General features: G+C 51.5%; 6 protein-coding genes across 6 annotated transcripts; 5 read left to right on the top strand and 1 right to left on the bottom strand.

The window, feature by feature from the left end:
• Window positions 1-409: 409 nt before the first annotated feature.
• LOC131215732 (uncharacterized) lies at window positions 410-1,444 on the top strand (the record flags this gene model as incomplete). Its single annotated transcript, XM_058210125.1, has 1 exon — window positions 410-1,444. A coding segment is annotated over exon 1 (1,035 nt), but the record flags the coding sequence as incomplete, so codon positions are not given.
• LOC131216545 (peroxiredoxin-2-like) lies at window positions 1,438-4,571 on the top strand. Its single transcript, XM_058211060.1, has 4 exons — window positions 1,438-1,765; window positions 3,498-3,973; window positions 4,038-4,203; window positions 4,292-4,571. Exons 1-4 carry the CDS (start codon window positions 1,466-1,468, stop codon window positions 4,340-4,342), a joined length of 993 nt encoding a protein of 330 aa, XP_058067043.1. The 5' UTR covers window positions 1,438-1,465; the 3' UTR covers window positions 4,343-4,571.
• LOC131216546 (vacuolar protein sorting-associated protein VTA1 homolog) lies at window positions 1,755-2,913 on the bottom strand. The gene has a single exon (XM_058211061.1). It carries the CDS (start codon window positions 2,825-2,827, stop codon window positions 1,895-1,897), a length of 933 nt encoding a protein of 310 aa, XP_058067044.1. The 5' UTR covers window positions 2,828-2,913; the 3' UTR covers window positions 1,755-1,894.
• A 340-nt stretch (window positions 4,572-4,911) lies between the features above and the next one.
• On the top strand, window positions 4,912-7,276 carry LOC131216271 (chromatin assembly factor 1 subunit B). The gene is made up of 4 exons (XM_058210721.1): window positions 4,912-5,049; window positions 5,116-5,308; window positions 5,378-5,891; window positions 5,962-7,276. Exons 1-4 carry the CDS (start codon window positions 4,912-4,914, stop codon window positions 7,202-7,204), a joined length of 2,088 nt encoding a protein of 695 aa, XP_058066704.1. The 3' UTR covers window positions 7,205-7,276.
• A 611-nt stretch (window positions 7,277-7,887) lies between these two features.
• LOC131215731 (neurexin-4) lies at window positions 7,888-25,657 on the top strand. Its single transcript, XM_058210124.1, has 8 exons — window positions 7,888-7,972; window positions 12,025-12,144; window positions 18,415-18,611; window positions 20,262-20,403; window positions 20,490-21,381; window positions 22,210-23,759; window positions 23,831-24,490; window positions 24,562-25,657. Exons 1-8 carry the CDS (start codon window positions 7,888-7,890, stop codon window positions 24,750-24,752), a joined length of 3,837 nt encoding a protein of 1,278 aa, XP_058066107.1. The 3' UTR covers window positions 24,753-25,657.
• LOC131205841 (L-aminoadipate-semialdehyde dehydrogenase-phosphopantetheinyl transferase) lies at window positions 14,691-15,982 on the top strand. Its single transcript, XM_058198110.1, has one exon. The coding sequence runs from the start codon at window positions 14,894-14,896 to the stop codon at window positions 15,782-15,784; it is 891 nt and encodes a 296-aa protein (XP_058054093.1). The 5' UTR covers window positions 14,691-14,893; the 3' UTR covers window positions 15,785-15,982.
• Window positions 25,658-26,265: the final 608 nt, after the last annotated feature.

The raw sequence follows: 26,265 nt of genomic DNA, 5'->3' as shown, positions 1-26,265 counted from the left end.
CAACTGTCAAATAGCGTGCATGTGAGTTCATTTCTACACTTCACTCGTGAACATATTATTTGTGATTGTGAATTATTTTGATTAAATATCTTTCCATAATGTGCTGCACTGTATGGTAGATGGTTTCAATTTTGAACTACACTGAGCTGACTAAAACGCCAATCACCAATCGTGCTGTGCTGAGTCCGCTCCACTTGCTTTCGATTCCGTTGTGAAAATGTTCATCCGCTGCGAAGCGAACTTTGCAAGCACCCGCGCGCCCTCTACAGTAGACGCAGGCTGTCAAGCGCCATTCCTGCGCTGTGTGCGCTACCAAAGCAAACTGTGCATTCGCAGACGCCGAAGACTCCGAAGATCGAAGTGAGTTTCAAGTTGAAATATTTCAAGTTTGGTAACGATTTAACGCGCGATGCCGAGGGTGGTCGCAAAGAAGGAGGCCGTCAGCAAGGACGAGCGGTTGAAGCGTAAAAATCCGCACCCGGTGCGTAACTTTTTTCAGCGTCTCAATGAAACACAGCAAAAGTGCGGCTTCTGTGGCTGGGTGACGCGCGAAAATGCCACCCGAATGGAGCGGCACATCGCGTACAGTTGCCCGTCGGCCCACGAAATGGTGCGCGGGATGATGCTGAACATGAAGGAGCAAGCGATCGAGCGGGAACGCAACTCGTCGCTGACCGAACACAACAAGAAGGACGTTCACTGTTATTTTGCGACCGTCGAGAACGACCGGAAGCGTCAGTGCATATTCTGCGAGTGGCGAACGACGCCGAATCTGACCAGGATGCGCAAACACATCGCCATCGTTTGCACGCTGGTGCCGGTCGAGATTCGAGCCCTGTTCCTCAAGGGCGATGGCGAGGGAGAGGGTGAGGGTGAGGACGACGAGGATTACGATTCGTCAACCTACCGCATCGTAGATGTGCTGGAAGATGGCGAGCGGAAAGATTTCGAAATCGTCAGCAGCGCCCAGCTGCAGGACTACGAGGCAATCGAGCTGGGGAGTGAAGTGCAGCTTGCGTCCGACCCGGCGGACGACGGTAACGAGTACTACCAGCTGGATGTTGACTACCGCGAGCACGCGGAAGAAACCACTCAGCTGGATGAGGCGATTCAGGCCAAGGAGAAGACCTCGCGGAAACCGAAAATTGAACGTAACGAACTGGACGACGTGAACGAAGATGAAGACGAGGACCATACTCGTGGTGACGGTGATGATGGCATGGGAAGCGATGAGAATAATCTAGAGTATCTGGAGCCACAAGAACAATCCTGTTCCGGTTGCCACCAGACACTGAATATCAGGGATGTTGCTGTGCTGACGCGTTCCGGGAAGGTATACTGCTCGTCCGCCTGCAGTCTTCAGAAGCGTGGAGGCGACCGGGCCGCTGATAAATCCGAACCGGATCCGAAAAGGCCCGTCAAAGCGGTGAGCTCCACTCCACTGCTTGCAAAGCGCATTGTAATAATGAACAGAGCCGACCGCAAACCGGCGAATACCACGGTGACGGCAGTCAGTCAGCCACAGTCAATGAACACGTTGAATCAATCGCTGGCAATCGGTCAGCTGGGTCGTCCACGCACAGCCGGTATCAAAATGGAACGCGTTCAGGAGCAGACACCAGCAAAGAAACGCCCCCTGGTTATCACGACGACAAGGCCCACAACCCGCAGCGTAGTTTCGCAAGAAGCGGAGGAACTGACGGAAAAAGTAACGCAGGAGACTACGGTGCTGCACCAGAAGAATCACGCAGGAGTCTCGAAGCAGGTACGTTTATTGTACAGTTCTAGACAGGTTAAACACAAAGATGGGTGCAGCCAAAGCGTCGCGCGGTTGTGTCCACGCAAGCGGGATTATAAGGGACTAAGATGTAACCAAAAATCATTCATTTCGAGGCTAACCATCCTGGCCGGTTTGCAGCAAACGGAGCGCTTTCTGGAGATTATCGATCGACGTTTTCAAATCCTCGTAGTTTAGGGCACTTTCGGCCCAGCGACAGTATTTTTGCGCCTTGGCGAGCTGCTCCGGTCGGAGCTGAACACCGGCCGGGTTTACCGGGCCACCGGTAGCGGGACCCGGTCCGGTGTACGCTTGAAAGCCTCCGGGTGACTTTTCCGGTTCGCTCGGAGGTGTCGGAGCTTTGACATTGCTGAATGGATCGGTGGTGGCGTAGGATGATGGGATAGTCGGTGGTGTGGGTTGCGATGGTACGTTCGGCGGGGCTTGCGGTGGAGCATGGCTGGGTCCGGGTTGATTATCTGCATTCGGTGCCTCTGGGTCACCACCACCGAGGGCCTCCAGTTCGTTGTCCAGCTCCTTATCCTCTTCCGCGGGCATCGGACCCGGAACGGGAGTTTCCCCGTTCTTGAGACAGTTGTGAATGTACGATGCTTTCCACTTGGCGTACTTGCGATTCTGTGTGACCTCCTCCGTCAGTTCGCCGAATATCTGACACACGTCGTAAATCATGCCCGCGGTGTAAAACGCTTTGACCACGTTCTTGCCGAAATTGCTGGCCCGGTCCTGCTTGTCGGCGTACAGAAACAGCTTGAGGGCGTAGTTCTCCAGATACGCCTGGGCAGCCACCTCGTTCGTAACCGATTCGTTGTCCGACATTTGTGTTTTGGTAGTCTCCAGCCAGTCCATAATCGCCAGCAGCAGCTTCCGCTCGTTCACTCCCTGGTTCGCAATTTTCAGCCCCATCTGCAGGGCGTACAGACGACACCAGTAGGCCACGATCGGGTCGCGACCATCGTGCTCCTGGGCCGTCTTGAGATAGTGCTGAATCGGTTTCATCAGCGCCGAAACGGGCGGAAAGTTGGTCGCCATGGCCGTGATGCGCTCTCCGGAAACACCCGAAAGCGGAGAATATCTTCCGACTGTTGGCTTCCCTGTTCGTGCGACGATGAGTAATCACGGAAAACTCACAAAGCACTTTGACATTTGCGTCGTGCCTGGACCAAACTTGTACAAGTGCGGGATGCGCGGCCGCGGAGTTGATTGTTTTGACAGTTCGAAAGTTTGTTTACAACTCGCTCCTCGCGTTAGTTCATCGCAGCAAGCGCTGCGTTCACCGAGGAGTAGCCAGTAGCCATTTTGATTCACTCCGGGCGCCTTCTGAACTCTGTTTTCTCGGTAAACATTCCGCCTGCCGGCTTGGGTTCGCTCTTCTCTCTGCCATCTTGGCGCTCTCCCTCAATCGTGGCGACACGTTTCGCGTGGTGTTGGCAGTGATAAAGGGTTGCGATAGTCGCACACCTTGGGCTGCGGAGGGAAAACCCTATCTCCGTCGGCGTCGCAAACTGCAGCGGCTTGCTAGGAATAGGAAACCTGCAGTCGTGGCGTGCCTGCTTAGACTTGGTGCTCTGGGTGGATCGAGAAGCTCCTCAAAGTATCGCGTGTGGACTAAATCGAAGAAATGCAGTCTGATAAATTGGGCCTGTTTTTGCGTGGCACCTGTTGTTGCTTAGTGCTAACCCTCTTCACCATCGTCATCCAGCAGACCGAGGTAGTGGCGAGCGACGAAGGATCATGTCACTCGTTTGGCGGTGGGCATGTATACCCGCAGGAAGCACCACAAACCATAGACCACAAACTACAGTACACGAAGGCCGTCATTTCACGGCCTGCACCGGACTTCGAGGCAACCGCAGTGGTGGAGGGTGCATTCAAGAAGATTAAGCTTTCCGACTACCGCGGAAAGTATCTGGTGTTTTTCTTCTATCCGCTCGACTTCACCTTCGTGTGTCCGACGGAAATCCTGGCCTTTTCCGATCGCGTGGACGAGTTCAGGAAGCTCAACACTGAGGTGATCGCGGCCAGCATCGATTCTCACTTCACTCACCTGGCGTGGATCAACACACCGCGAAAAGAAGGCGGTCTAGGGAAGATCAACATTCCCCTGGTCAGCGATATCACGCACAGCATTGCAAAGGATTATGGCGTATTTTTGGACGATCTTGGCCACACGCTGAGGTAAGAAATTGTGGTGGTATGTTCGAATATTATCTTCATCTTTTTGAATAACGCTTTCGTACAGAGGACTGTTCATCATCGACAACCGTGGCATTCTGCGACAAATCACTATGAACGATCTTCCGGTGGGCCGATCGGTGGATGAGACGCTGCGATTAGTACAAGCATTCCAGTACACGGACAAGCACGGAGAAGTTTGTCCCGCTGGCTGGAAGCCCGGACAGGATACGGTATGTAGAGCATAAAAGCCATCAAGTGAGTCATCGATGATTGCCTATTGTAACGGATGTCTTTCTTTCAAACGTTTTTTTTCCATAGATCGTACCTAATCCGGAAGCAAAAATTCGGTATTTCCAGAAGAACAACTAAGACCGACGGAAAGCGTTCACTCCTGCTTATGCGCGGAAGCGTCTGGATGCGTATATGCTGGGAATTTTTTGGGACAACTAATCAACGAAATATATGATTTTACATATAATTTACTTAAAACACATGTTCGAGACATTTTTGTTCTGCTTGAGTGAGCGCGCATTTTGCTTTATATAAAAAAAACAAATTAGTTCGATCCGTTTAATACTGTTAGTTTAGGAAATTGTCATTTATGGGTTAGTTTAAGAAATAAACAAATAGTGTGTACACATATTTTACATAAAATATTTTGAGCAATTTGAGTTTGATTATATTTTACGCTTTTGATGATTGAGATATGGAAATAATTATAACTACCGTGCTGATGGTTTGAGGCAATTTACGCGAATGAGATTCTGCGAAGCAACCCTGCCGATTCATCCGAAACAAACTGTGGAGCTGTCAATTTTACGCGCTCATTTGATTGTTTTCAATCCGTTGTCATTCAACAGTCGATCACGTATCCTGTGCGTACGGGATAATTGTGCGACAAATTTTACCCCGAAAAACGTGTCCTAAAAGTGTACAAAATGAAGTGCCAAATCCCGGAAATATCGTGGCACAATCGTGACCCAGTGCTGAGTGTCGACATTCAACCGAAAGGGTCAAACGATCGAGACGATCAACATCACCGGCTGGCATCGGGTGGCACCGATTCCCATGTGTTGGTGAGTAGACAGTTGCCCAAGAGCGCGGTTGAAGGCATTTTTATGTGAAACATTTTACGTTCCCAGATCTGGTATATGGTACAAAATCCGGACTGTGGCACGATCACACTCGATTTGGCGGCCGACCTAACGCGGCACCAACGGGCGGTCAACGCTGTGCGATGGTCACCCTCGGGAGATTTGCTCGCTTCGGGTGACGACGAAAGCGTAATCTTTATCTGGAAGCAGAAGGGCGAATCGGAGGTCGTCAATATTCTTGGTAAGGATTGCGCGGCAGCGCGAATGTAGAACAGCGAAAGGTTACCTAAGATTTACCGTTTTTTCGCAGACACAACCAACGAACAGGACAAAGAGATTTGGTTGACAATGAAAATTCTTCGCGGACACATGGAGGATGTGTACGATTTGTCGTGGTCGGCCAACTCCGCGTTCTTGATCAGCGGCTCGGTGGACAATACCGCCATCGTGTGGGATGTGATGCGCGGTAAAAGCCAAGCGATCCTGCAGGACCACAAAGGGTTCGTGCAGGGTGTAGCTTGGGACCCGCAAGACAAGTACGTGGCCACACTCAGCACCGATCGCTACTTCCGGGTGTTTGACATTCAGAGCAAGCGTGTTGTTTCGCGGAGCAACAAGTGTACCCTGCCAGTTCCGGCCGCTCACCAGCTGCACGGTAAAACGGTTCGCCTGTTCCACGACGACACACTGCAAACGTTTTTCCGGCGGTTAAGCTTCAGCCCTGACGGTAACCTGATCGTTACCCCGTCCGGTGTGGCAGAAATCGAAGGTCTAGCCAAACCGCTCAACACAACGTATATCTACACGCGGAACTCTCTACGGCAGTGCGTATCGCGGCATCAGTTACACATGGCGAGGTGCTAATGTGTGATTTTCTTCTCTGTCATCTTCTAGGCCAGCCATCACGCTTCCATCCCCCGATCAGTACACAGTTGCGGTGCGCTTTTGTCCCGTGTTTTTTCAGCACTGGACCCACACCGAAGCCAAACAACCGATCATTCCGCTCCCGTACCGGATGGTGTTTGCGGTTGCCACCAAAAGTTCCGTCTATCTGTACGACACGCAACAGACGGCACCGTTCGCGCTGATCTCCAACATCCACTACACGCGGCTCACCGATATGGCATGGTCTTCGGATGGCAAAATTTTGATCGTCTCCAGTACGGATGGATTTTGTTCGTTAATCTACTTCTCCGATGGAGAGCTTGGGCTGACGTACGTTCCGCCTACCACGGAGCCGGCGGAATTATCGGCAGAGGGAAAGCAAAATGGCGCAGAGGCAACAGGCTCGGACAATGCGCGGGAGGGCGGAACCGATGCTAAACCCATCGCCTTCCGACGGAAACCGAAACCGATGGATGCCGCGGAAATTGAGGGCAAAACGAAAAAGGAGACTGTGGATTCGGAGCAACCGTTGTCAGCAAAACAAGACACAGAAAAGATTGCTAAACCGATTGCCTTCCGACGGAAACCTAAATCGGTGGAACCGATGGAGGTTGACGATGAGCCGGAGGAGCACCCCACTGGCGATGGATCGCCATCGGCACAGCTCGAGAAGGTTGTTCAACCGGGCGTAGAGTTTATCATCGAGAAAGATAAGATCATTAGCAGCGCCGAAAAGTTTGATAGTCCCGCCAAGAAGGATCGCCCAGTGACACCGATCGCGGTGCGGCGTCATCCCCGTACGCCATCCGACGCGCAACCGTCACCACCAGGAGCATCCACAACAGCACCATCATCCTCCTCCTCGGTGGGAAAGAATATAGTTAATCCGATCGCGATAAGGCGCTACCCGCGAACACCGGTCGGCGGTGGTGACGGCGAAAAACAGCCAGCGAAACGGATCATCGAACCAACCGCCGAGGAAGATGCAAACGACACGTGGCCGATTGATCAACCGAAACCGCAACGGGGCGGGACGACAGAGAAACGGAACCAACCCGCAACAGCACCGATCTCACTAGTCGATACGGAGCAAACGGAGGATATTGTACTGCTGGTGGAATCGGACGACGAGCAGCACGATGCACCAGCAGCAGCAGCATCATCTTCCAGTGCGACGACCACGCCTAAAACGCCGCGTCGGGTTGAGTTTCGGACGATATCGACGCCCAAATCGAAAAAGAAGCTCCTTTAGTTAGCAATGGATGTAGCAGGAGCGGGGTGCCGAGTAGCAGCAGTGTAGCATTTAATTATTCTATTCAATTGATGTCCCGTAATAATACATAAACATATTACATGAGAACCGTGTGCGTCCGATAGGAAAACACATTTTGAACATAGATTGTCTCCGTTAATTTTCGTAGCGGAAGCAACGTTTGCTTCGATGGCAACACTGCCCACTTTTCACCCGTCACTCAGCTCACGCACTCAAGTGCGCGTTGTTCATTCCAAAGTCAGGTTCGAAAGTGAGGTTCAGAGAGCCAGAGCAAAATAGTCAGATTCAAAAAAATCGTGGTTGAGTCCGGACGCGTTTTCGTGCGCTCCGTGCAGACCGGTTCTTACTGTTGTGTGTCCACCACTTTGTGCTACATTCCAACCCGCGTGTACTTGGGGGTGGTGTAATTGTTCGCTGGCCATTTTGGCCCACCATTTCGGGCTATCCACGTGAAACCTGTTTTCCCTCCACGGGGACCTAGAGCGGTAGGCGCCGAGAGTGAGACGCACAGTGCAGGTGCTAACGTGAAGTGAAAACAAGATAGCATCCACGGCCGACTGTGGTGTGTGGCAAGCAGCTTTCTGTGCGGTTTTTGTATGAAATGTGTGATGTCCCCTCCCGAAAAGCCATCATAGATTGAAACCTCCCGAAACGGTGACAAAATGGGCAAATCTCCCCCGAATGGCCAGTGGTTGCCACTTGCCACGGTTTTACTGTTGCTTCACGCCGTTAGCATAACTTCAGCAGGTAAGTACGCACACATACAAACACACGCGAAGCCTCGCCCTTCTTGAAGACGTTTCCTCTGTTTGAAGCACCCTTTCTGTGTCCGGCATTATTGTTATGCTCGTGCAGTCATCGCGTGGTTAAAAGCCTACTTTGGTGTTCGTGGCGCTGGTGGCTCACCTGGCCAAGCCTAGCCCCTTCCCTTTCGCACCCATGACCCATTCTTCTGTCGCACGCGGAACGGGTTTTAACCGCGCGCGCGGCACGCAATGTGTGTTGGTGCGAAAGAGGAGCTCGTGCTGCCCAGACCACGACCACCACCAACGCGCACCACTGCTCCGAAGCGCGCACTGATTTTCGGCCAACGGTTTTTTTGCAAGCAGCACGAACTTTGACAGCGAAATGTTTGTAAATAAACGCACAACCGCTTAGCGCCGTCTGGCGGCCTCCCCATTGATGATGCGTGATAAGCGTTATCTAACGACGCGAAAGTGTACGCTGCGGCGTAAGTGCGACGGTTCCCGGGTATGCCCCTCTTGGTGCCCGCGTGAGAGAAACGTGAGTCACGCTGTCGACGCGATCACCGCGCGGATGATTCACCGTGTTCCGTCAGCGGCACATTGTTGATGATGTCGCGTTACCGTGTGTTTGTTGTTTTCTGCATCGCGATCGCAGTAGTCGTGGTGTGACTTTTCTGGGCGTGTATCGCGGGATCACACAACACCACAAGCCCACTTTTTTCCGTAAACCGATCCCCGTGGTAAGATCAAACCGAGAAGGTGCTTTTCCATTCGTTTCGTTGAAACAAGCAAAAATTTGATTCCAGAAACTATCTCTCTCTCAGCGCAACTACGGACATCTTGTTGGACGAAAAATGGCGATAACTTTGCGACAACACGAGGATTGTGTTGCGAAAGCAATTCAAAGCAATCACACGATATGGGAGGAAGGAAACGGCCACGGATAGCGGAAAAGTGGCACGCCACGCCGCCAGTTGGAAAACCTTAAAATAGCGAAACGGCCGTGCGATGTCGTATGTCGCTCGGGAGGCCAATCTGTTTATCTTAATGGTTTTCCGCGTCACCCGCCAGGAACAAGGTGGCCCAGAAAAAAAGAGTTTCGAAAGCGAGATGGTTACGGAGCAGAAATTTCCCAACCAGCACCAATTTGTGGTAGGACCCCCCTCGAAAGGGATGAGTTTTAATTCATCAAACAATTTGTCTTACTTTGGTTTGGTGTTCGCCAAATGTCTACCAAATGTCTACCCCGCTACTGATGAGTCAACGTTGGCCACTTTTCCCCTAATGACCTCGTCCCGTGCCAGGGGTAGCATGTGTCTGGTGTAACATTGTTTTAAATTGTTTTTAAATGAAAGCCAATCCGTCAAACGCGGCGCCCGGCGTCCCTTGGCAGACGTCCCTCGATCCGCACCGTACCTGGTTGCCGGAATTGGGGCAAAAGACGAACTAGCACGTGGACGAGTGAGATGTTGCCGTCTGGCGGCGATATTGGCCCTCTTCCTTGACCACCACACTTGCGACACGCAATTCTTCCGACCGTCGGTGCCACTGCTGCTGTCAAAATATTGCTGTGTGGATGCTGCGCAGTTGAGATTTGGCTACAGTTCGGTCATCCGTGGCGCATGCACCCCGCCGGCCAGTCGGCTAACCGGTCCACCGGGTAACAACAACCGGCCGGTAGTTCTGTGCCACTTCCAAGCCGGGTTTCCGTGTGTATGTGTGTGTCGGAAAATCGATAAGTTCTACCCGGAACCGAGAGCCGATGTGAAATCATCCCGGAAGGGATTTCGGCTTTTCCTGGGTCTAATGTGCGACACGTGTTCTTGTGAGTTTGGGTTTTGCTCATTTTTTGTACGAACCGACATTTGATTGGACAATATGATGGTGTTGGCCACAATAAAAAAAACTTCATCCTTAGCCGCCGGGGGAACTTTTGTCATTTGAGTTTTGTCCGCGTGCCACTACATTTTCCCACGGAAATTCATGACCAGCACGCGGTGTCAGTCCCAACGCAAAGTTTATGGATGCACGGCAAAGATCGTTCGCTCCGATTTGTGCGTTGATACAAATCGGTCCATGAAATTAATCCGATCAGCTGTCAGCACTTAAAAGATGGCGATTTGAAAATCAATGTAAAAGATTAAAAGAAGGACGGGTAATTCGTTTTCAGGGAAATGTTGGCTCAACGTTGACTGAAACTTAGCAGTTTAATTAAATTTGTCTCTCGACTCAACGTTGTAGACTTTTTTGATCGATTTTCGTTCCGATTTTCGAGCTGCACATCATAACCCATTGCTTTGGGTTGAGGTGACTCTGAGCCAACAAGGACGGGCGGCCAACCCATCAGTTGTCACCGTTCTAGTTATGTTTGAACTAGTTTTCGTCCTGCTGTGCTGTCCCTACTGTATAGGTAAACCCGAACTGCAACCCCTCTTTCGGGCGTGGAACTGCAGCGCCGTTTGTCTTTGGTCATGGTTCTGGGGGAGGTTACCCTTCGAAAGGTATTCAATATTCACGTTGTGCAATAATAATTCTCAGCACACCCGCCGCGCGATGAGTGACACGGTACGGCGGGGTCCGCCTCAGTAGGGCTGACTGGAAACTCCTTAGACTGTTGATTGCTGCCGCCGCATAAAAACGGCAAGAATGCGGCAACCCAAGACATTGGCCAGGACTCAACGGACCAAGCGCTAATAGTGAGGAATAAAGTCAATGAGAGCAAGAAAAAGGGAACACGACGCTCGAGACAGCGCCCCCTTTTTGGTGTCGGAAACCCTCACCCTAAGCGCGGCCGTGGCGGTGCGTGTTTTTAGTCTGTGGCCACTGTGCCGCTGTGTAAAGGATCCGGGACCTGTTTCTGGCCACTGAAGGGTGATACGCCCTGTTAGACGGGCTTTCTTACTGGAAAAACTGAATGTCCGTTAGGTCCAATAAAACAATGGAATTGGCTATCGGGTCTGGCCTTCTGAAAGCGTTAGTGATTTATGCGGCTGCTACACTTACTCTCCGGGAACCGTTGCCTGGGGGAGATAACCCCGCCGGAATAGGGCGGAGGAGACTGGCCTTTGGTCGGTGTTTGGTGTTTCATTTCCTCAATTCGCACGTTGTCCTGTGCGAGAGGATTCGTCCTGTTTCGTGCCTGCCGATGGCCTCGATAGTTTCAAGATAGAGCAGGCTCAAGTGGACCATTAAAGGACCATTTTCCGTTTATTGTTTTCACAAGCGGGGTGCTCCTTTGAAAGGCTTCGCCAAAAGCTGTCTTCGGAATTGGTTTTCTATTTCCGCCTGCCAATAGAAAAATAATTAACCAGAACTCTGGAAGTTAATATTGGGCGAAGTAAATTACCCCCTTTCAAATGGCAATAAACGTTAAGCGCTCTTCCGGATGATGATATTCTTTTCGGCTTACCCTTCTAGATAATTGTAAAATTCAATAAAACAAGACCCCGAATGGCGGAAGATTTAAAAGTGGATGGGAAAATATGTTGGCAACAATGTATTGATCCCGCGAAAGCTGTTGAGCTCCCGTTGAAAAAGATTTATTAGTGGCTTCAAAAGCAAGGAAAACGGAAAAGTTGCAACGCGTTTGGCGACACAAGAAAGTCGATGTCAAAAGCCCCACAACCATGCGTAGTCGCTTCCGACAGCGAAGCGAAAAATATCGGATGTCGGAAATCGTGTTACGGCCGCGTTCCGGGGAACCCATTTTTACATTGCCATCCTCTACCACGTCTCGTTCAGTTTTGGCAGTCCTCCGAGTGTCCTTCAGAACAGCGCCACTGCTAAACTTTGATGGAAGGAAGTTTGAGTTTATGTTTGCCATATGTTTGTCCATTAGACGAAAGCCGGCCTCGTCTAATAGCTTTTCCCGAGGTCACGAATCAGGCAGGACGCGCGCGGGTTGAAGCCATTAACGCGGGACCCTTTGATAAGAGAGGAAACACAGGTTGACGGTTTCTCGCCGATGGTCTATCTATTTTATGACACCAATTTGTTTCACTTTTCGTTTTTGCAATCAACTAATTTCTCAATCTTTGTTGCCCTTTTTTCCAGAATACTACCAAAAAAGCTACTACTCCGAGTACGATTGCAGCGAGCCACTGCTGGAGCATGCGGCCCTATCGGCCACCTCGCATCTGCGTGAACGCGGACCAGAAAATGCACGGCTAAACGGTAAGTTGGGGCTTCATCTGGCCTTCAAAGGAGCATTCTGGCCTGCCGTCAGGAAAGTGTGAAAGACGAAGAGGACGAACGATCAATCGGCTCGCTGTTCTGCTTCTGCGGCAAATTTTGAACACCTTCCAGAAGATCGCAAAAAAATGTAATGGACATTGCATCATTCGGCAGCGTCAGTAGATCTGGTTTTTCACAGTTTACACAGTGCTCACACTGGGCTACCACTGGGCCGGATCCGGTCGGTTGCTCTGTCCATTCCGTTCCTCCTTTCCAAAGTTGCAATCCGATCCAGGACCCAGAACGAGAGAGGATCACCTCTCAGCATGGCACGAGCGGCGGGTGTTTTCGTTTTGCCGGGTGAGCTGTAAAAAAGGCGGAATATGGTTCACATAATTTTTGGCCAAGGCCCCATAGAAAATATCCATATTCTCTGATTTATGTTCTGTTTGTTTTACTTCGTTCCGGTTTCTCCCGTCGCGTCGACATCGCGGTTGGTTGGGTGGTGATTTTTAATGCAATATTTTCTTATCGTTTCCATATGTCCACATATGTGTGTGCGTGTAAATGTGTGTTTTTGTGTGTTCTTGTGCAACTTGTTTCTCATTTCATTTCCCTGTTTTCAACCAAAACTCCTTCCTGAATGTTCCGTGGGACAAAACTCGTTCGCTAGTTCTTTATTTTCAGGTCGTGGCGGGGGCCACAAAAATAGCTGCTTTCGCGTGTCGTTGGCTGCGTTTCCTTGTGGCGAGTTTAGGAAATGGAAAGTTTATTTTAAATAGTCTTAAACCAAGCCCAAGGTTGCGCCACGTCACGGGGGGAAGCTTAGGCCACAATAATTATCGTAAATTTAATGTAAAAACCATAAGTAAAATCGCGAGCCCGTCTGGTGATGCTTCTCACGCGCGTCCTGCCATCAACTGCCATATGGCAGCGAGTTTTTCCTTTTAAATGGAAAACGGGGAGACAGCTGCATCATCACCTCCCGGGCGGGCATACTGCAATTGCGTCATGCTCAACGCACTCCCCACGCTGCATCGCTTCCACACCTCTCAGGGGTCAGGTGATGAGCCGCAGTCCCGGTGCGGATTGCCGTCGACCCTTTACCGAAGCCGGTTGCGTCCAATGCTACAATCTGTCTAACAGCACGGCAGGGACGTGGCGTGTATCGATCGTCATCTGGTTTTCTGGACACATTCCCACTGCAACCTGGTTTGGTGTCGGAGCTACAAATATTCCCTGGTTTGCAGCTAACTGTAGTGTAGACCATTGCGCAGTTTCTTGGCCCACGACTTTCCGTTTCCGGTGGGGCCGATGTAGATCGTCCATATGCTAAATGGCTAACGGGTACAGCACACGTTTGTTGGCAGGCGATCTGCTGGTGGCCAATTGATATTCGATCCTCGCGCGTGCTTCGAACTTATCTCGCATCGGAACGGTTTCCTAAGCGGCCACTTCTACGTGAAGATGATTTATTGCCACTTGGAAGCAGGGATTTAACCCTGCTTTATAAATATAGGTGCTTCACAAAGCCAAGCCACAAAGCATAATTTTTTTAGGCATCATTTTGTGGTTGAAAATGCGACCGAGGTCGTCGTGACTCATGTTACCGGGTTACTGGGAGGTGGACATAAAAATAGAACCGCTACGAGTCGTTTGCGAGATAATTGCTGTCGGTTCGAATATTTGAAGTAGATCTTAATGCGATGCGATACACCTGAAGATTGGAGGGCTCATTAGGACATCCGCCGTCTTCCTTCGTGAACCCATCCTGCTCTAGTGCCTGGTAGATAGGAAGTAGGGTTATTATGTAAATTATCGATAGCGCAAAGAGGTTCCTTGTCACTTGTGGAATGGGTCCTTCCTTCGCGGAAAACACGCAGACATCCTAACGAGGCACGCTGGAGGCCGCCACGGTTGGTAAACATCCCCTCATCCCTGTCATTATTTTAACGCCCGGTATGGAAGGATATCAACCCGAGGACGTTGCGCGGCGCAAGTGTATCTATTTCAACGTCGCCGCCTATACGCGCTTTAAATGTGAAGGAATTAACGCCACTGTATCCGCGTGGTTTGTCTGTACCGTGTAGTAAATCTTTTGGGTGGTGGCCGCGAACGTGTGCCGCGTTTTTTAAATCCGCCCAGCTTACGAGGAAATCCCCGGGACAAAGCGCTTTTGTGGCAGCGGAGAGCCAAAAGAGGTTAAATTACAATTGTTGCGATGACCACATCAGGCCCCTTCTCCGCAACCCACATTTGGTCAATCTGCTCGCTCGGGGTTGTACACACTTTTAGGGCTTGACCCGTGCGATCGTCGCGTGGTAAATAATACGGCGGTTCAATTATAAAACATCATTTGCAGCGCCGTTGGCCGGTTCGGTGAGACATTTTGCTCACGCTCACCGACGGGGCGCGCGTGAGCGAACTCACCGAGCCGATGGTTGCTCGGATGAACTTCGCTCACCAGGCGAAGTTCGTTCGCCCGCCTCCCCTGTCAAAACTGATCTGTCAAACGACGAAGCTGTCTCAAATTGCGTCTCACGATTTTTTGTAAATAAATTTATCAGACGTTGTTGCTGTTATCGTGCAAAATAACAACAATGATCGCGCCTACCAGTGGTGGCTGTGCTTGATAACCGCAAAGTTCGCCGTTTAGCAAGTGCGCGAAGCGATTCATTCGAATCAGTTGTGTTTCTTCTGAGGAGGAGGCCTTCGTCGTATACGTTTCCATCTTGCGCCAGAGCGCAACATGTCCCTCCGGAGCGGCGGTCATGTACGATGGGCATTCGATCTCGCAAGCTGGCACCCGACCACGGCCGACCTGCTGCTTGCCACGTCCTGCATTCAACCCGAGGAGAAGCTTCGACTGTCACGGTTCGTGTTCCGGGACGACTTCAATGCCTCCCTCATCGGACGACTGATGATGCGCCGATTCGTCCAGCTGGCAACTAACCTGGCGTACGACGAGATCGCATTCGCCCGAGACTCGAAGGGCAAACCGTTCCTGAAGAACGCCGACGGTGTGACGGTGGATTTTAATGTCTCACACCAGGGCCGGTTTGCGGTGCTGGCTGGGCTGGCCACCGGGGCTGGCAGCAACACTGGTGGCAGTGTACCGAAAATCGGTGTCGACGTGATGAAGATCGAGCACGGCGGAGGGAAACCACTAGAGGAGTTTTTTCGCCTGATGACCCGTAACTTCTCCGACGACGAGTGGCAGTACATTCGCGGTAGACCGGACGACCCGGCTCGGCTGGAAGCGTTCATGCGCAACTGGTGCCTAAAGGAGAGCTATGTTAAGAACGTGGGCGTTGGCATTACGGTTGATCTGCGAAAGATCAACTTCCGCATTTGCAGCGACACCCTGTCACGGGACCGCACCGTTTGCGACACGACACTGCGGGTCAACGGTGAACCGATGGTGGGCTGGCGGTTCGAAGAATCACTGATCGATCGCGATCACTGCGTTGCGGTGTCGCTCGAGAATGCTGACCCGCTGACGACGGAGGACACGCTCCGTGAGAACTGCTTCGAACTGATCGATTTCAACACACTCGTTGAAGGCCACCGGCCACTGTTGGCGATCGATGAGAACTACTGCGACGGTATTATTAGCAAAGAGTATAAGAACCTGAAATGAACGGACGGGGAGGGTTTTAAAGGCACAGATATTTTAAAGCGGTGAAGGAATCAGGGCGCAAAGGGTAATAAAATTGCAAAATGCGCACACGACGCCGCTACAGGCGTTGTATTAACCGTTTTTGGCCGTCTATATATACGATAAGTTCATAATGTTGTTATTTTCGATTTTCGGTGGTAAATATACACAATCGTACACAGAAAATATAGGCGCACGGTACGGGCCAACTTTCTTCGCCGCTGGCTACCATTTGTCCCCTCTTCGTTTGGGTGACCCAGAAAGAAAGTTCGTCGCAGCACGTGGAGCTGTCTCCACGAGCTGGATAATGTTGGCAATAAATTTAAGTCTTCCCGTACGACATACACGGCCAAAAGCGGTGGCGACAGCGCCTTGTGCGCGGATTCAGAGTAATAGCAAAAAGGCACGCTAGAATATTGACCTATCGTGCGCTGGGTTGGTGGAGGGGGCATCGCAGCCATCTGCCGTGCGACTTTGGGTTTTATGGTGCAAATATTTTGTTGGATCCATAATGAGACAAACGGTACGGAACCGGTGTAGGGTCGCCGTCGTCGTAACCCGTGACATGAAACTTCACAACAAAGTCCGCACACATGCCCACCGCGGTTGGGATGGCCTGCCAGGTCCCTCCGTTAGTAGAGGCGCTGTGCTGTGATCCAAGTTTGCTGTTTCTTTTCGGGTTCGAGCCACGCGAAAGGGAGCAAACAAATTTTCGGCATACTACATAGATCTGTTTGCAATACAGATAGCACGCGCAGAGCCCAGTAGGCTCCTTGACACGCAAAGGATACATCAAATGATGGGCTGCGATTAAAGCATGCCGTGTTTAGTGTAGCAACCATTTCATTTAGTGCGGCCGCCGCCATTAGTGTGACTCAAGGAAATTTACTTCTTGGCTTTTTCAGATTGCTGGCCCCTCGAAGTGAAGGCACAATATATGTAAGATCCGTATCGCGAATGCGCTAACACTGCTCGAAGTGGCCCGTTGAATTTAAAGGCACACCACCGTTCCGAGATGCGCATTTTAAATTGTTAACACCAAGCGCGCGAGCCCCGCACGTGACTACGGTGGGTTATCGGGTGAGAATGATCGCCGCCTCACCGGGTGTGTGGCGTGCTGCACCATTTAACGTGTAAACCACCACCGGGGGCATCACAAACTAATGGGAGTTGGCCGTGCGATCCGCAACGTAGACCGTATGGATCAACATCCACAAAGTTGCTAAAAACTTCAACCTTTGCGGATGATGCAAAATGCTGGCAGAACGCCATCTGGTGTCGTACCGTTGTGCGTCCGCAAAGTGTCCGCATCGTGTCCACTGTCCGCGTGGCGCCTATTGATTTTTCTCCCAACATCTGCAGGCCGCAGAATGGCAACCGGGGCGTTAGTTCGATGACGCGTGACAACTTCCGAGGCCCAACAAAATCCGCAGGGGCGCGATGCAATCCGTAACCTCACAGATCGAACTCCGAGCCTTCGTTTAATCGAAAACCGGTGAACGGATGCATAAATTACCCTGTTCCTAAATGGGTTTGTTAGGACCCCTGCTTCGATTCGGGTCGATGAAAAAAGTGTAATACTGTTTTCATTTGTTTGACGCCACAACAAATTATGCTGCCTCGAGAGCCCTTCCCTTGTTTTCACTTTCGTTTATCGTCATCGACCGAGGCGAGGCCATTATTTATGTTTCAATTTATGTGTTACCCTTCTGGCGACGGCTTCCACAAGATTGTTGCTTGTTTCTCGAGTATTAAGCTATCGATAGGTTCGAGACGTGGAAACGGTTAGGAAATGTGCCTAATCAAATGGAACGATTTTTTTATAAAAGCGCTGGCCAGCCAACGGTTTGCCAACAAATGGATCAAATGGTCGTGTGGAAGTGGGAAAAAATGATCCTTGTTCAAGAACTCGCCACTCGACGGAACGCTCTTCAAGCCACGCCATCCGCGAGCGTGATCGTCGTGTGTCGGAAGGATATCCGAACCCGAGGAGAGGACCGTTATTCAATTGTTGTATACGTTACTGGCCGTCGCACCCCTTGCTGTGACATTCATCTGGAACCGTTTGAACGATGGGAGAAAAAAACGAAAATCGGGATCACGAAAAGGGGACGAAACAGGACACCGCCACGACCGCGTGGATATGATGGTTTATTGGCGTAAGGGATCATAACGGAGAGGAAGTTCCCAGTGACGACAATCTACGGAGGGGGGGGTTCTTTGAACCGAGACGTCGCGAGCGCTGCTGGGCGTAATGTCGCCACCGGAACGCAATTATTTACTTTCGTGATCCGTTGCGGTGCCCGCCGGGGCGCTGATGCAACGACCGATCGATGATGGGTGAACATGGTGGGCAAATTCCGGTTCATGCCCAGGATTTACATTCTCGTCAAATCGTTGTCCCGTCCAAATAACACTCGATCGTTGTGAGCTTTGTGTGCCAAATGTCCTTGTTTCTTGTGTGTTTGCTGTATTCTGGCCGTTCCATCTTGTAATATCTCTGTCTCTCTCTCTCTCTCTGTCGCTCTCTCAACTGTGCCTTTTGTACACACTTCCTCACATGATGTTTCTCGTGTTTTCTACACAATTAAAAAAAAATCACAAAACCCAAGGTGGATACTCCTGGACCGCCCAGCAGACCGACTTCGACCAGCAGTTCATTATCGATCTGGGCGACGTGCGTAACATCACCCGCATCGAAACGCAGGGCCGGCCGCACAGTAACGAGTATCTGACCGAGTTCAGCATAAGCTACGGCTTCAACGGTCTCGACTACACCGACTACAAAGAGCCGGGCGGCAACACGAAGGTAACCCTCCCCCCGTGTGCGGATCGGATCGTGCCGTTCAAGACAGGACATCCATCACCCGCATTCCTCATGTTTGCCACTTTGCAAGACCCAGACACGGCGGCGCATGCAAGCCGTCACACCTCGCGAAGAGCGACGGCGGTGGTGTGGTCGTCCCAGTCCCCATGTCCCCATGTCAACTCATCACTAATCGCGACTTCCTATGCTATTTTGGCACTTTGGTGTGGACACTCTTTCACCGGGTCTGTCTGGCTAGTTGTGAATAGTGGCCCATTTTGCATATCTCTCTCCTAACCTTCTAAATCTTCACCGTTGGGTCACTGGTCATGGCTGGCGTCATTGTTGTGGTGTTGGGAGCTTCCGGTTGCAACTCTGAGCTAACAAGAGAGTCGTGTGCGCGTGGTGTGGTGAATGAGTTTGCTGCTTTTCCTTCTAACTCTTGGCCCCTTTCTTCAGCATTGTGCGACTATTGCTTCTTTCCGGTGACGGGCGTAAACGACTCTTCCCTGCGATGGTTTCGGTGTGGCTGAATGAGTGTACATATGAATGTTTAAGATTAAGATTATTCCCAAGGGTTTCAAATGTTTGTTTTCAGCTGGACATTTACCATTAAACCACGCAAAGCTGCGTGCGCAAGCATCGTGTGTTCTCGGAAACTAATCGGCTAAACCTTTCTCTTCCATTTTTGCTGGCTGCCCAATTGATGGTTTGGATGATGGTTTGATTGTGCCGGCTTCGTCGACCGTCCGGGGTGCGGACACGCTGCGCCTGGTCGCTGCTACTGCTGCTCGATTTCTGCACCCTGAACCTGATCGCAAAAATCGATACAAAAATCGACCACTAACCTTCCGAACTAATCACTCTCTCGGCAAACCCACCATGTTGTTGTTCCGTCCGCTAATCACCACTTGTTGTGTTGTCGATGCTCGCCCTTGGGTCACGCACAGGACGATCGGCGTGGACACCGACCGAAAACACGTACTTCCACTTCCTGACGATCGATCTCGGGGAGCGGCAGATGGTGCGCAAGATAGCGACCGCCGGTCGGGCCGCGACGAGCGAGTGCGTCACCGAGTACATCGTCCAGTACTCGGACGACGGCGAACTGTGGAAGTCCGTCACCGACAGCGGTGGCGAGGAGCAGGTAAAGTAACACCTTTCCCCGCCCCGACAACCAACCTGTCCAGTGTATCCTGTGTATTGTCCGTCAATTGCGAGAGTACGACGCGGCGGCGGATCGTTGCTGGTGCTGCTGCGCTGCTGTGTACCGTGGCCGCTCCGTGTTTTGTGTGTGTTTTGCTTCGAAAACAATCCTCCCCGCCCTGAAAAGTGGATTGTTTTTTTTATATTACACCATACCTTATGTACTAACAAGTCGGTCGAATGCCTGTTTAGTAATGGCACGAGTAGTAGATTGATTGTGACTACTAATTCCCTAACGTCTTCCTAATGGTTTGTGATAATCTAACTAACACCCGGCTTCGCCGTATGATAACACGACACGCTTCGCAGTAGCTGATCCCTCCCGAAGTCCCGTTTCCAATCCCGACAACATCACAACGCCCCGTTGCTCGTTTCGAAAGAAATCATCAATTCCCTCTGGTTTAATGCAAACATTTTTACTATCCGTTTACTGCTTCCGGGCCACAGCTGTTCAAAGGCAACAAGAACGGGGATTCGATCCGGACGAACACGTTCGAGGTGCCGATCATCGCACAGTGGGTGCGCGTCAATCCGACCCGGTGGCAGAACCGAATTTCACTCCGTGCGGAACTGTACGGTTGTCACTATGGTGAGTGTCCCCTCAACCTATCCGGCCCATGGTCGGGTGGTTCATGCATCCTCTACTAATACTGCTTTGTGCTTTATGTTTTGCAGAGTCGGAAAGCGTTTACTTCAACGGCAGCGGACTGGTGCGATACGATCTGCTCCGTGATCCGATCGCTTCCACGCGCGAATCGATCCGGTTCCGCTTCAAGACGGCCCACCCAAACGGTGTGCTGCTGTACTCGCGCGGCACGCAGGGCGACTACTTTGCGCTGCAGATCAAGGAAAACCGAATGGTGCTGAACGTGGACTTGGGTGCGAAAATTATGACCTCACTGTCGGTCGGCAGTCTGCTGGATGATAACATCTGGCACGATGTGATCATCTCGCGCAACCGTCGCGACATCATCTTCAGCGTCGACCGGGTGATCGTGCAGCGGCGCATCAAGGGCGAGTTCGATAAGCTGAACCTGAACCGCGAGTTCTACATTGGCGGGGTGCCGAACCTGCAGGAGGGCCTCATCATTCAGCAAAACTTTACCGGGTGCATCGAGAATTTGCACTTTAACGCGACCAACTTTTTCCGCGAGATGAAGGATGCGTATTACGATGGCGAGCACCTGCGGTACCGGATGGTGAACGTGAACTACAACTGCCCGGAACCGCCGATTCACCCGGTCACATTCTTGACGCGCGGTTCGCACGCCCGCCTGAAGGGGTACTACAGTTCGCGTCAGTTTAACGTGAGCTTCGCGTTCCGGACGTACGAGGAGCGGGGCCTCATGCTGCATCACGATTTCCTGCAAGGCTCGGTCCAGGTGTTCCTGCAGGACGGCAAGGTGAAGGTGCGCCTAAAGGACGACAACTACGAGCACAACCCGGGTACGATACTGGACAATTACGAAGAGCAGTTTAACGACGGCAACTGGCATCACCTGATGCTGACGATGAAGAAAAACAGCCTGGTGCTAAGCATTGACAATCGGCCGATGGAAACGAATAAGTGAGTTCCGATTCCGGGGGTGTAGGGGGAGGGTCACATAAACACATAAAGCAGTTAGATGGATTAAAGAATGTCCTCTTGTGGTATGTTAGGCTAACCGGTGTTGACACTCGGAATGGTAGTGCGAATGGTTTAAGGTGACTCAGCGTGTGTGTTTGAGCTTTGGATTTCAAGCTTTGACTGCATCATCGTGTGAAGAAGCATCTTCTTTGATTTGGAATCCTGTTTTCTATTAATTACTAGATAGATGTGGAATTTGCCGTTTGAAGATTGCAAATAATGTTGTTGTAACGGGTAGTCGGCGAGATGAGCTTAACTCACACTTCAGAATCGATGTGATGAGGCGATGCTCTAGGAACAATCGTAGTACACATGAATTTTTGTTTCGTCGGCTCGCTTGGCATTTAGTCGCTGTGAGTTTTAGAATCAAGAGTGTATTCCAAACGGTCAGGAACGGCCAATTGGACAGAAAATGGAGAATTAATAGGGCTTTCGTAAGACGTTGGTTTATTAAAATACATTTCGGACCACGGAATCAGACCAACGACGGAATTCTGATGACGTTAGGTATAATCGTAGTAAACATAGCGCTAAGTTGTTAACCATTCTGACATCGTTTGCTTGGAATTTTGTGTGCCCAGATTAGTTTTACTTATTATTTGCTTTTGTTTGCTTTGCTATGATTAAGCCTTTTGTGTTCAAAAAGAACCGTGCCCCGAAGATGCTTAAAATACTTCTCAAATCCTAACCAACCTTCCGGGTACTGCTGCGCTTCGTTTGCTGAACCTACAACACACTAATCTTTCTATTTCACTTCCCCTTCCTCAGGCAAATTGACATAACGACCGGGACGCTGTACTACATCGGTGGTGGCAAAACGAAGGACGGGTTCGTGGGCTGTATGCGCTCGTTCGCGATCGACGGCAACTACCGGATCCCGACCGACTGGAAGGAGGAAGAGTACTGCTGCAAGGGCGAGATCCTGTTCGATGCGTGCCACATGATCGATCGGTGCAATCCGAACCCGTGCAAACACAACGCCATGTGCAAGCAGAACTCGATGGAGTTTACGTGCGACTGCACCGGAACCGGGTACGCCGGGGCCGTCTGCCACACGCCGATGAATGCGCTATCGTGCCAAGCGTTCAAGAACGTGCACGACGTGAAGCAACGGCAGCGGATCGAGATCGATGTGGACGGTAGTGGTCCACTGGCCCCGTTTCCGGTGACGTGCGAGTTCATGTCCGATGGGCGCGTGGTGACGGTGCTGAGCCACAGTTCGGAGCACACGACCCGCGTCGACGGGTTCGCCGAGCCGGGCTCGTTCGAACAGAACATCATCTACGAAGCCGAACTGCCCCAGATCGAGGCGCTCCTGAATCGCTCATCGGAATGCTGGCAAACGCTCACGTACGCGTGTCGCTCTTCGCGGCTCTTCAACTCACCGTCGGAAGCGGAAAACTTCCGCCCGTACGCGTGGTGGGTATCGCGCCACAATCAACCGATGGACTATTGGGCCGGTGCGTTGCCCGGGTCGCGAAAGTGCCAGTGCGGTGTCGTCGGCGATTGTGCCGATCCGACCAAGTGGTGCAACTGTGACTCGAACAGTCTCGAGTGGCTCGAAGACGGCGGTGATATCCGCGAGAAGGAGTACTTGCCCGTGCGCGGCCTACGGTTCGGAGACACGGGAACGCCGGTGGACGAGAAGCTCGGACGCTACACGCTGGGACCGTTGCGTTGCTCGGGTGACAGTCTGTTCAACAACATGGTCACGTTCCGGATTGCGGACGCAACGATCGAGCTGCCCACGTTCGATATGGGCCACTCGGGAGACATTTACTTCGAGTTTAAGACGACCACCGAGAATGCCGTGATGCTGGATTCGCGCGGTCCGACAGACTTTATTCGGCTCGAGATTGTCGGTGGCACGAAGCTGCTGTTTGAGTACCAGGCCGGCACCGGCACGCAGAAGGTGTACGTGGAGATGAGCAACTGGCTGAATGACGATCGGTGGCACTCGGTGAGTGTGGAGCGCAACCGGAAGGAAGCTCGGCTCGTGGTGGATGGCGCAACGAAGGCCGAAGTCCGGGAGCCACCGGGTCCGGTGCGTGCGTTGCACCTCAACTCGTCCCTCACGATCGGGGCCCGGGTGGACTACCGCGATGGGTACGTGGGGTGCATTCGGGCACTGTTGCTTAACGGGGAACCGATCGATCTGCGATCGTATGCCGAACGGGGCATGTACGGTGTGCTCCCCGGGTGTGTGGGACGCTGCGAGTCGAGCCCGTGCCTTAACAACGGAACGTGCACCGAGCGTTACGAGGGATTCCACTGCGATTGCCGTTGGAGCTCGTTCAAGGGGCCTATCTGTGCCGATGGTAAGCCGTCCTCGTCGACCGTGATTCGTGATCGCAGCACCACTCAATGTTCATTCTGTTCTTTTTTCCAGAAATCGGTGTTAATATGCGATCCTCATCGTCAATCAAGTACGACTTCCAGGGTGCGTTCCGGTCCACGCTGTCCGAGCGCATTCGGGTCGGCTTTACGACCACCAACCCGAAGGGCTTCCTGCTCGGGTTCTTCAGCAACATCACGCAAGAGTACCTCACGCTGAGTGTGTCCAATTCGGGCCACCTGAAGGTGGTGTTCGATTTCGGGTTCGAGCGACAGGAGCTGATCTACCCGAACAAGCACTTTGGGCTCGGCCAGTACCACGACGTGCGCTTCTCGCGCAAAGACGCCGGCTCGACGGTGCAGCTGGTGGTGGACAACTACGAGCCGCAGGAATACCACTTCAACATCAAGGACTCGGCCGACGCCCAGTTTAACAACATCGAGTACATGTACATCGGCAAGAACGAGTCGATGAAGGACGGGTTCGTGGGGTGCATTTCGCGCGTCGAGTTCGACGATATCTACCCGCTGAAGTTCCTGTTCCAGCAGAACCCACCGTCGAACGTGAAAGCGATCGGTGGCCCGCTGACGGAAGACTTTTGTGGCGTGGAACCGGTCACGCACCCGCCGATGGAGATTGAAACGCGTCCGCCACCGCTGATCGATGAGGATCGGCTGCGGGACGCTTACGGGCCCGATACGGCCATCCTGGGAAGTGAGTGTTTGATCGCGCATGCCAAGGCCATGGAGAGCGGTTCTCTGATTGGTGTTTCGTTTCTATCACAGGTGTTCTTGCGGTGCTGCTGCTGCTGATCGTGCTCGTGGCGATCCTGATCAGTCGGTACATGAACCGGCACAAGGGCGAGTACCTCACGCAGGAGGACAAGGGTGCCGAGGCGGCTCTTGATCCGGATGAGGCCGTCGTCCAGTCGACCACCGGCCACCAGGTGACCAAGCGGAAGGAATTCTTCATCTAAACCAGCACGATCCTCGCTGCCTGCGACTCTCCCTTTCTCTGTTTTGATCGACTTTCCAACCGAGTTGTAAATAATATGTGCGACGAGAACCAGAGAGAGGGAGGGAGGGAAAGAAGAAGGGAGAGCGCTCCACAACGACGAAGCAGACACAGAGCGAGCATTTCTTTTCTGTTTGGTTCCATTTATGTTGTGACCGTTTTGCGTGCTGCCAGCAACAGCATTTTGCTTTTGCGCCGCGGCCACCGCGTGCGCAGAGTGCTTAGGGTTTAGAGAGAGAGAGAGCGAAAAAAGAAAAAAAGAATCTTTAGTACAGTAATTAATTTTATTATAATTTCAACCCGTCCATTACAATTTACTGCGAACTAGGCGTGTGCGAGGCAATTTGTTGGTAAGAGGAGGCGAAAGTAATGTTTTTCTCATTGTTTTAACAGCGAAGAAGTTAGGCTACGGCTTTTTGGTCGTTGCCGACCCCCTAGGGCTTAAAGGACCAGATCGTCCGGAGACGGAATCGGAATCTTTTTCAGTTGCTCCCCCCACTGGGGCGTTTGCGAGAAAGTTTCGAATCGAACAGAATCTCCGGCGCAGAAAACACGAGACACGGGACAAAGACGAGAATTGCCATTCGGTAGAGGTGAAAACGAAAGCTACCTTGGGCGGATGCCCGTTTTTCATTGCATTTCATGTAGCACGAGACGAAGGGCACGGACGAATTGCGCGACACGAACACGAATGTACATAATGTTTGAACTGCCAATTTTCTTCTGCCCCGATCAACGATCACTTTCCCTGCGTTTAAAACACAAGCGGTCCACGCGGTCACCGAAGAAACGTTTGGCGAGTTTTCCGCGTTCCTTGAAAGTGTCCCTCGAAAGAAGCGGCGAAGCAAATAAAAGATTTAGAACCGAAAGAAAACGAAAAAACCATGCGTTGTTTGTTTTGATGCGAATGTCATCCCCGTTGGATCGCCGTCGCTGGAAGATCCTTTATTTCGGGTGGATTTTCCAGGGGGGATTTCTCCTGTTACTTACGTGTTTTCGGACTTTTTTGTCATCAAATTTAAATAAAAACTGCAGCAAACGGGTGTTGTTAAATGGCCGCAATGGCGTTTTCTCGCGCCATTAACGGTGACAATACGCGGAATAAGCACAACGGCAGTCGCGTGAGTGGAATTTTATTCATTCGTTGTAAAAGGTACCACCGAAAACAATAGGGTTGTTTTTGCTTAAAAGTTAACAAACAGTGGCAGGAAGCACTATTCGAGAGGGTCCTTTACTTTCGGGCAACTTAAAGAGAAGACCAAACACACCACGCGGGTGCTGCTTGGCTGTAAAACTGTTCGTTTGCATATTTTTCTACACACCTTTTCCGGCGATTTTCACTACTCGTCGCACACACAAACACGCTGCTACTGGACCTAGTGCATTGTGCGTTCCGCACGCTCTGGATTGATATAATTTTCGCGCTTTTCGTTACAGATGAAGTAAATAAACTGACTGACACAAATACAGAATTT

Source organism: Anopheles bellator, chromosome 1 (genome assembly GCF_943735745.2).
Source record: "Anopheles bellator chromosome 1, idAnoBellAS_SP24_06.2, whole genome shotgun sequence".
NCBI classification, from domain to species: Eukaryota; Metazoa; Arthropoda; class Insecta; order Diptera; family Culicidae; genus Anopheles; species Anopheles bellator.
The sequence above is the reverse complement of the archived record's forward strand: the minus strand, read 5'-3'. Positions and strand labels throughout refer to the sequence as shown.

What these genes read in the sequence shown, in the direction of transcription:
- LOC131216271 (XM_058210721.1), top strand. Translation starts at nt 4,912, where the DNA reads ATGAAGTGCCAAATCCCGGAAATATCGTGGCACAATCGTGACCCAGTG. An exon ending in GGAGGTCGTCAATATTCTTG is followed by an intron (nt 5,309 to 5,377) that starts GTAAGGATTGCG and finishes GTTTTTTCGCAG; the next exon opens with ACACAACCAACGAACAGGAC. An exon ending in ACGCGGAACTCTCTACGGCA is followed by an intron (nt 5,892 to 5,961) that starts GTGCGTATCGCG and finishes GTCATCTTCTAG; the next exon opens with GCCAGCCATCACGCTTCCAT.
- LOC131215731 (XM_058210124.1), top strand. Translation starts at nt 7,888, where the DNA reads ATGGGCAAATCTCCCCCGAATGGCCAGTGGTTGCCACTTGCCACGGTT. An exon ending in CGGCCGATGGAAACGAATAA is followed by an intron (nt 21,382 to 22,209) that starts GTGAGTTCCGAT and finishes CCCCTTCCTCAG; the next exon opens with GCAAATTGACATAACGACCG. An exon ending in CGATACGGCCATCCTGGGAA is followed by an intron (nt 24,491 to 24,561) that starts GTGAGTGTTTGA and finishes TTTCTATCACAG; the next exon opens with GTGTTCTTGCGGTGCTGCTG.
- LOC131216546 (XM_058211061.1), bottom strand. Translation starts at nt 2,827, where the DNA reads ATGGCGACCAACTTTCCGCCCGTTTCGGCGCTGATGAAACCGATTCAG.
- LOC131216545 (XM_058211060.1), top strand. Translation starts at nt 1,466, where the DNA reads ATGAACAGAGCCGACCGCAAACCGGCGAATACCACGGTGACGGCAGTC. An exon ending in GATCTTGGCCACACGCTGAG is followed by an intron (nt 3,974 to 4,037) that starts GTAAGAAATTGT and finishes GCTTTCGTACAG; the next exon opens with AGGACTGTTCATCATCGACA. An exon ending in GGAAGCCCGGACAGGATACG is followed by an intron (nt 4,204 to 4,291) that starts GTATGTAGAGCA and finishes TTTTTTCCATAG; the next exon opens with ATCGTACCTAATCCGGAAGC.
- LOC131205841 (XM_058198110.1), top strand. Translation starts at nt 14,894, where the DNA reads ATGTCCCTCCGGAGCGGCGGTCATGTACGATGGGCATTCGATCTCGCA.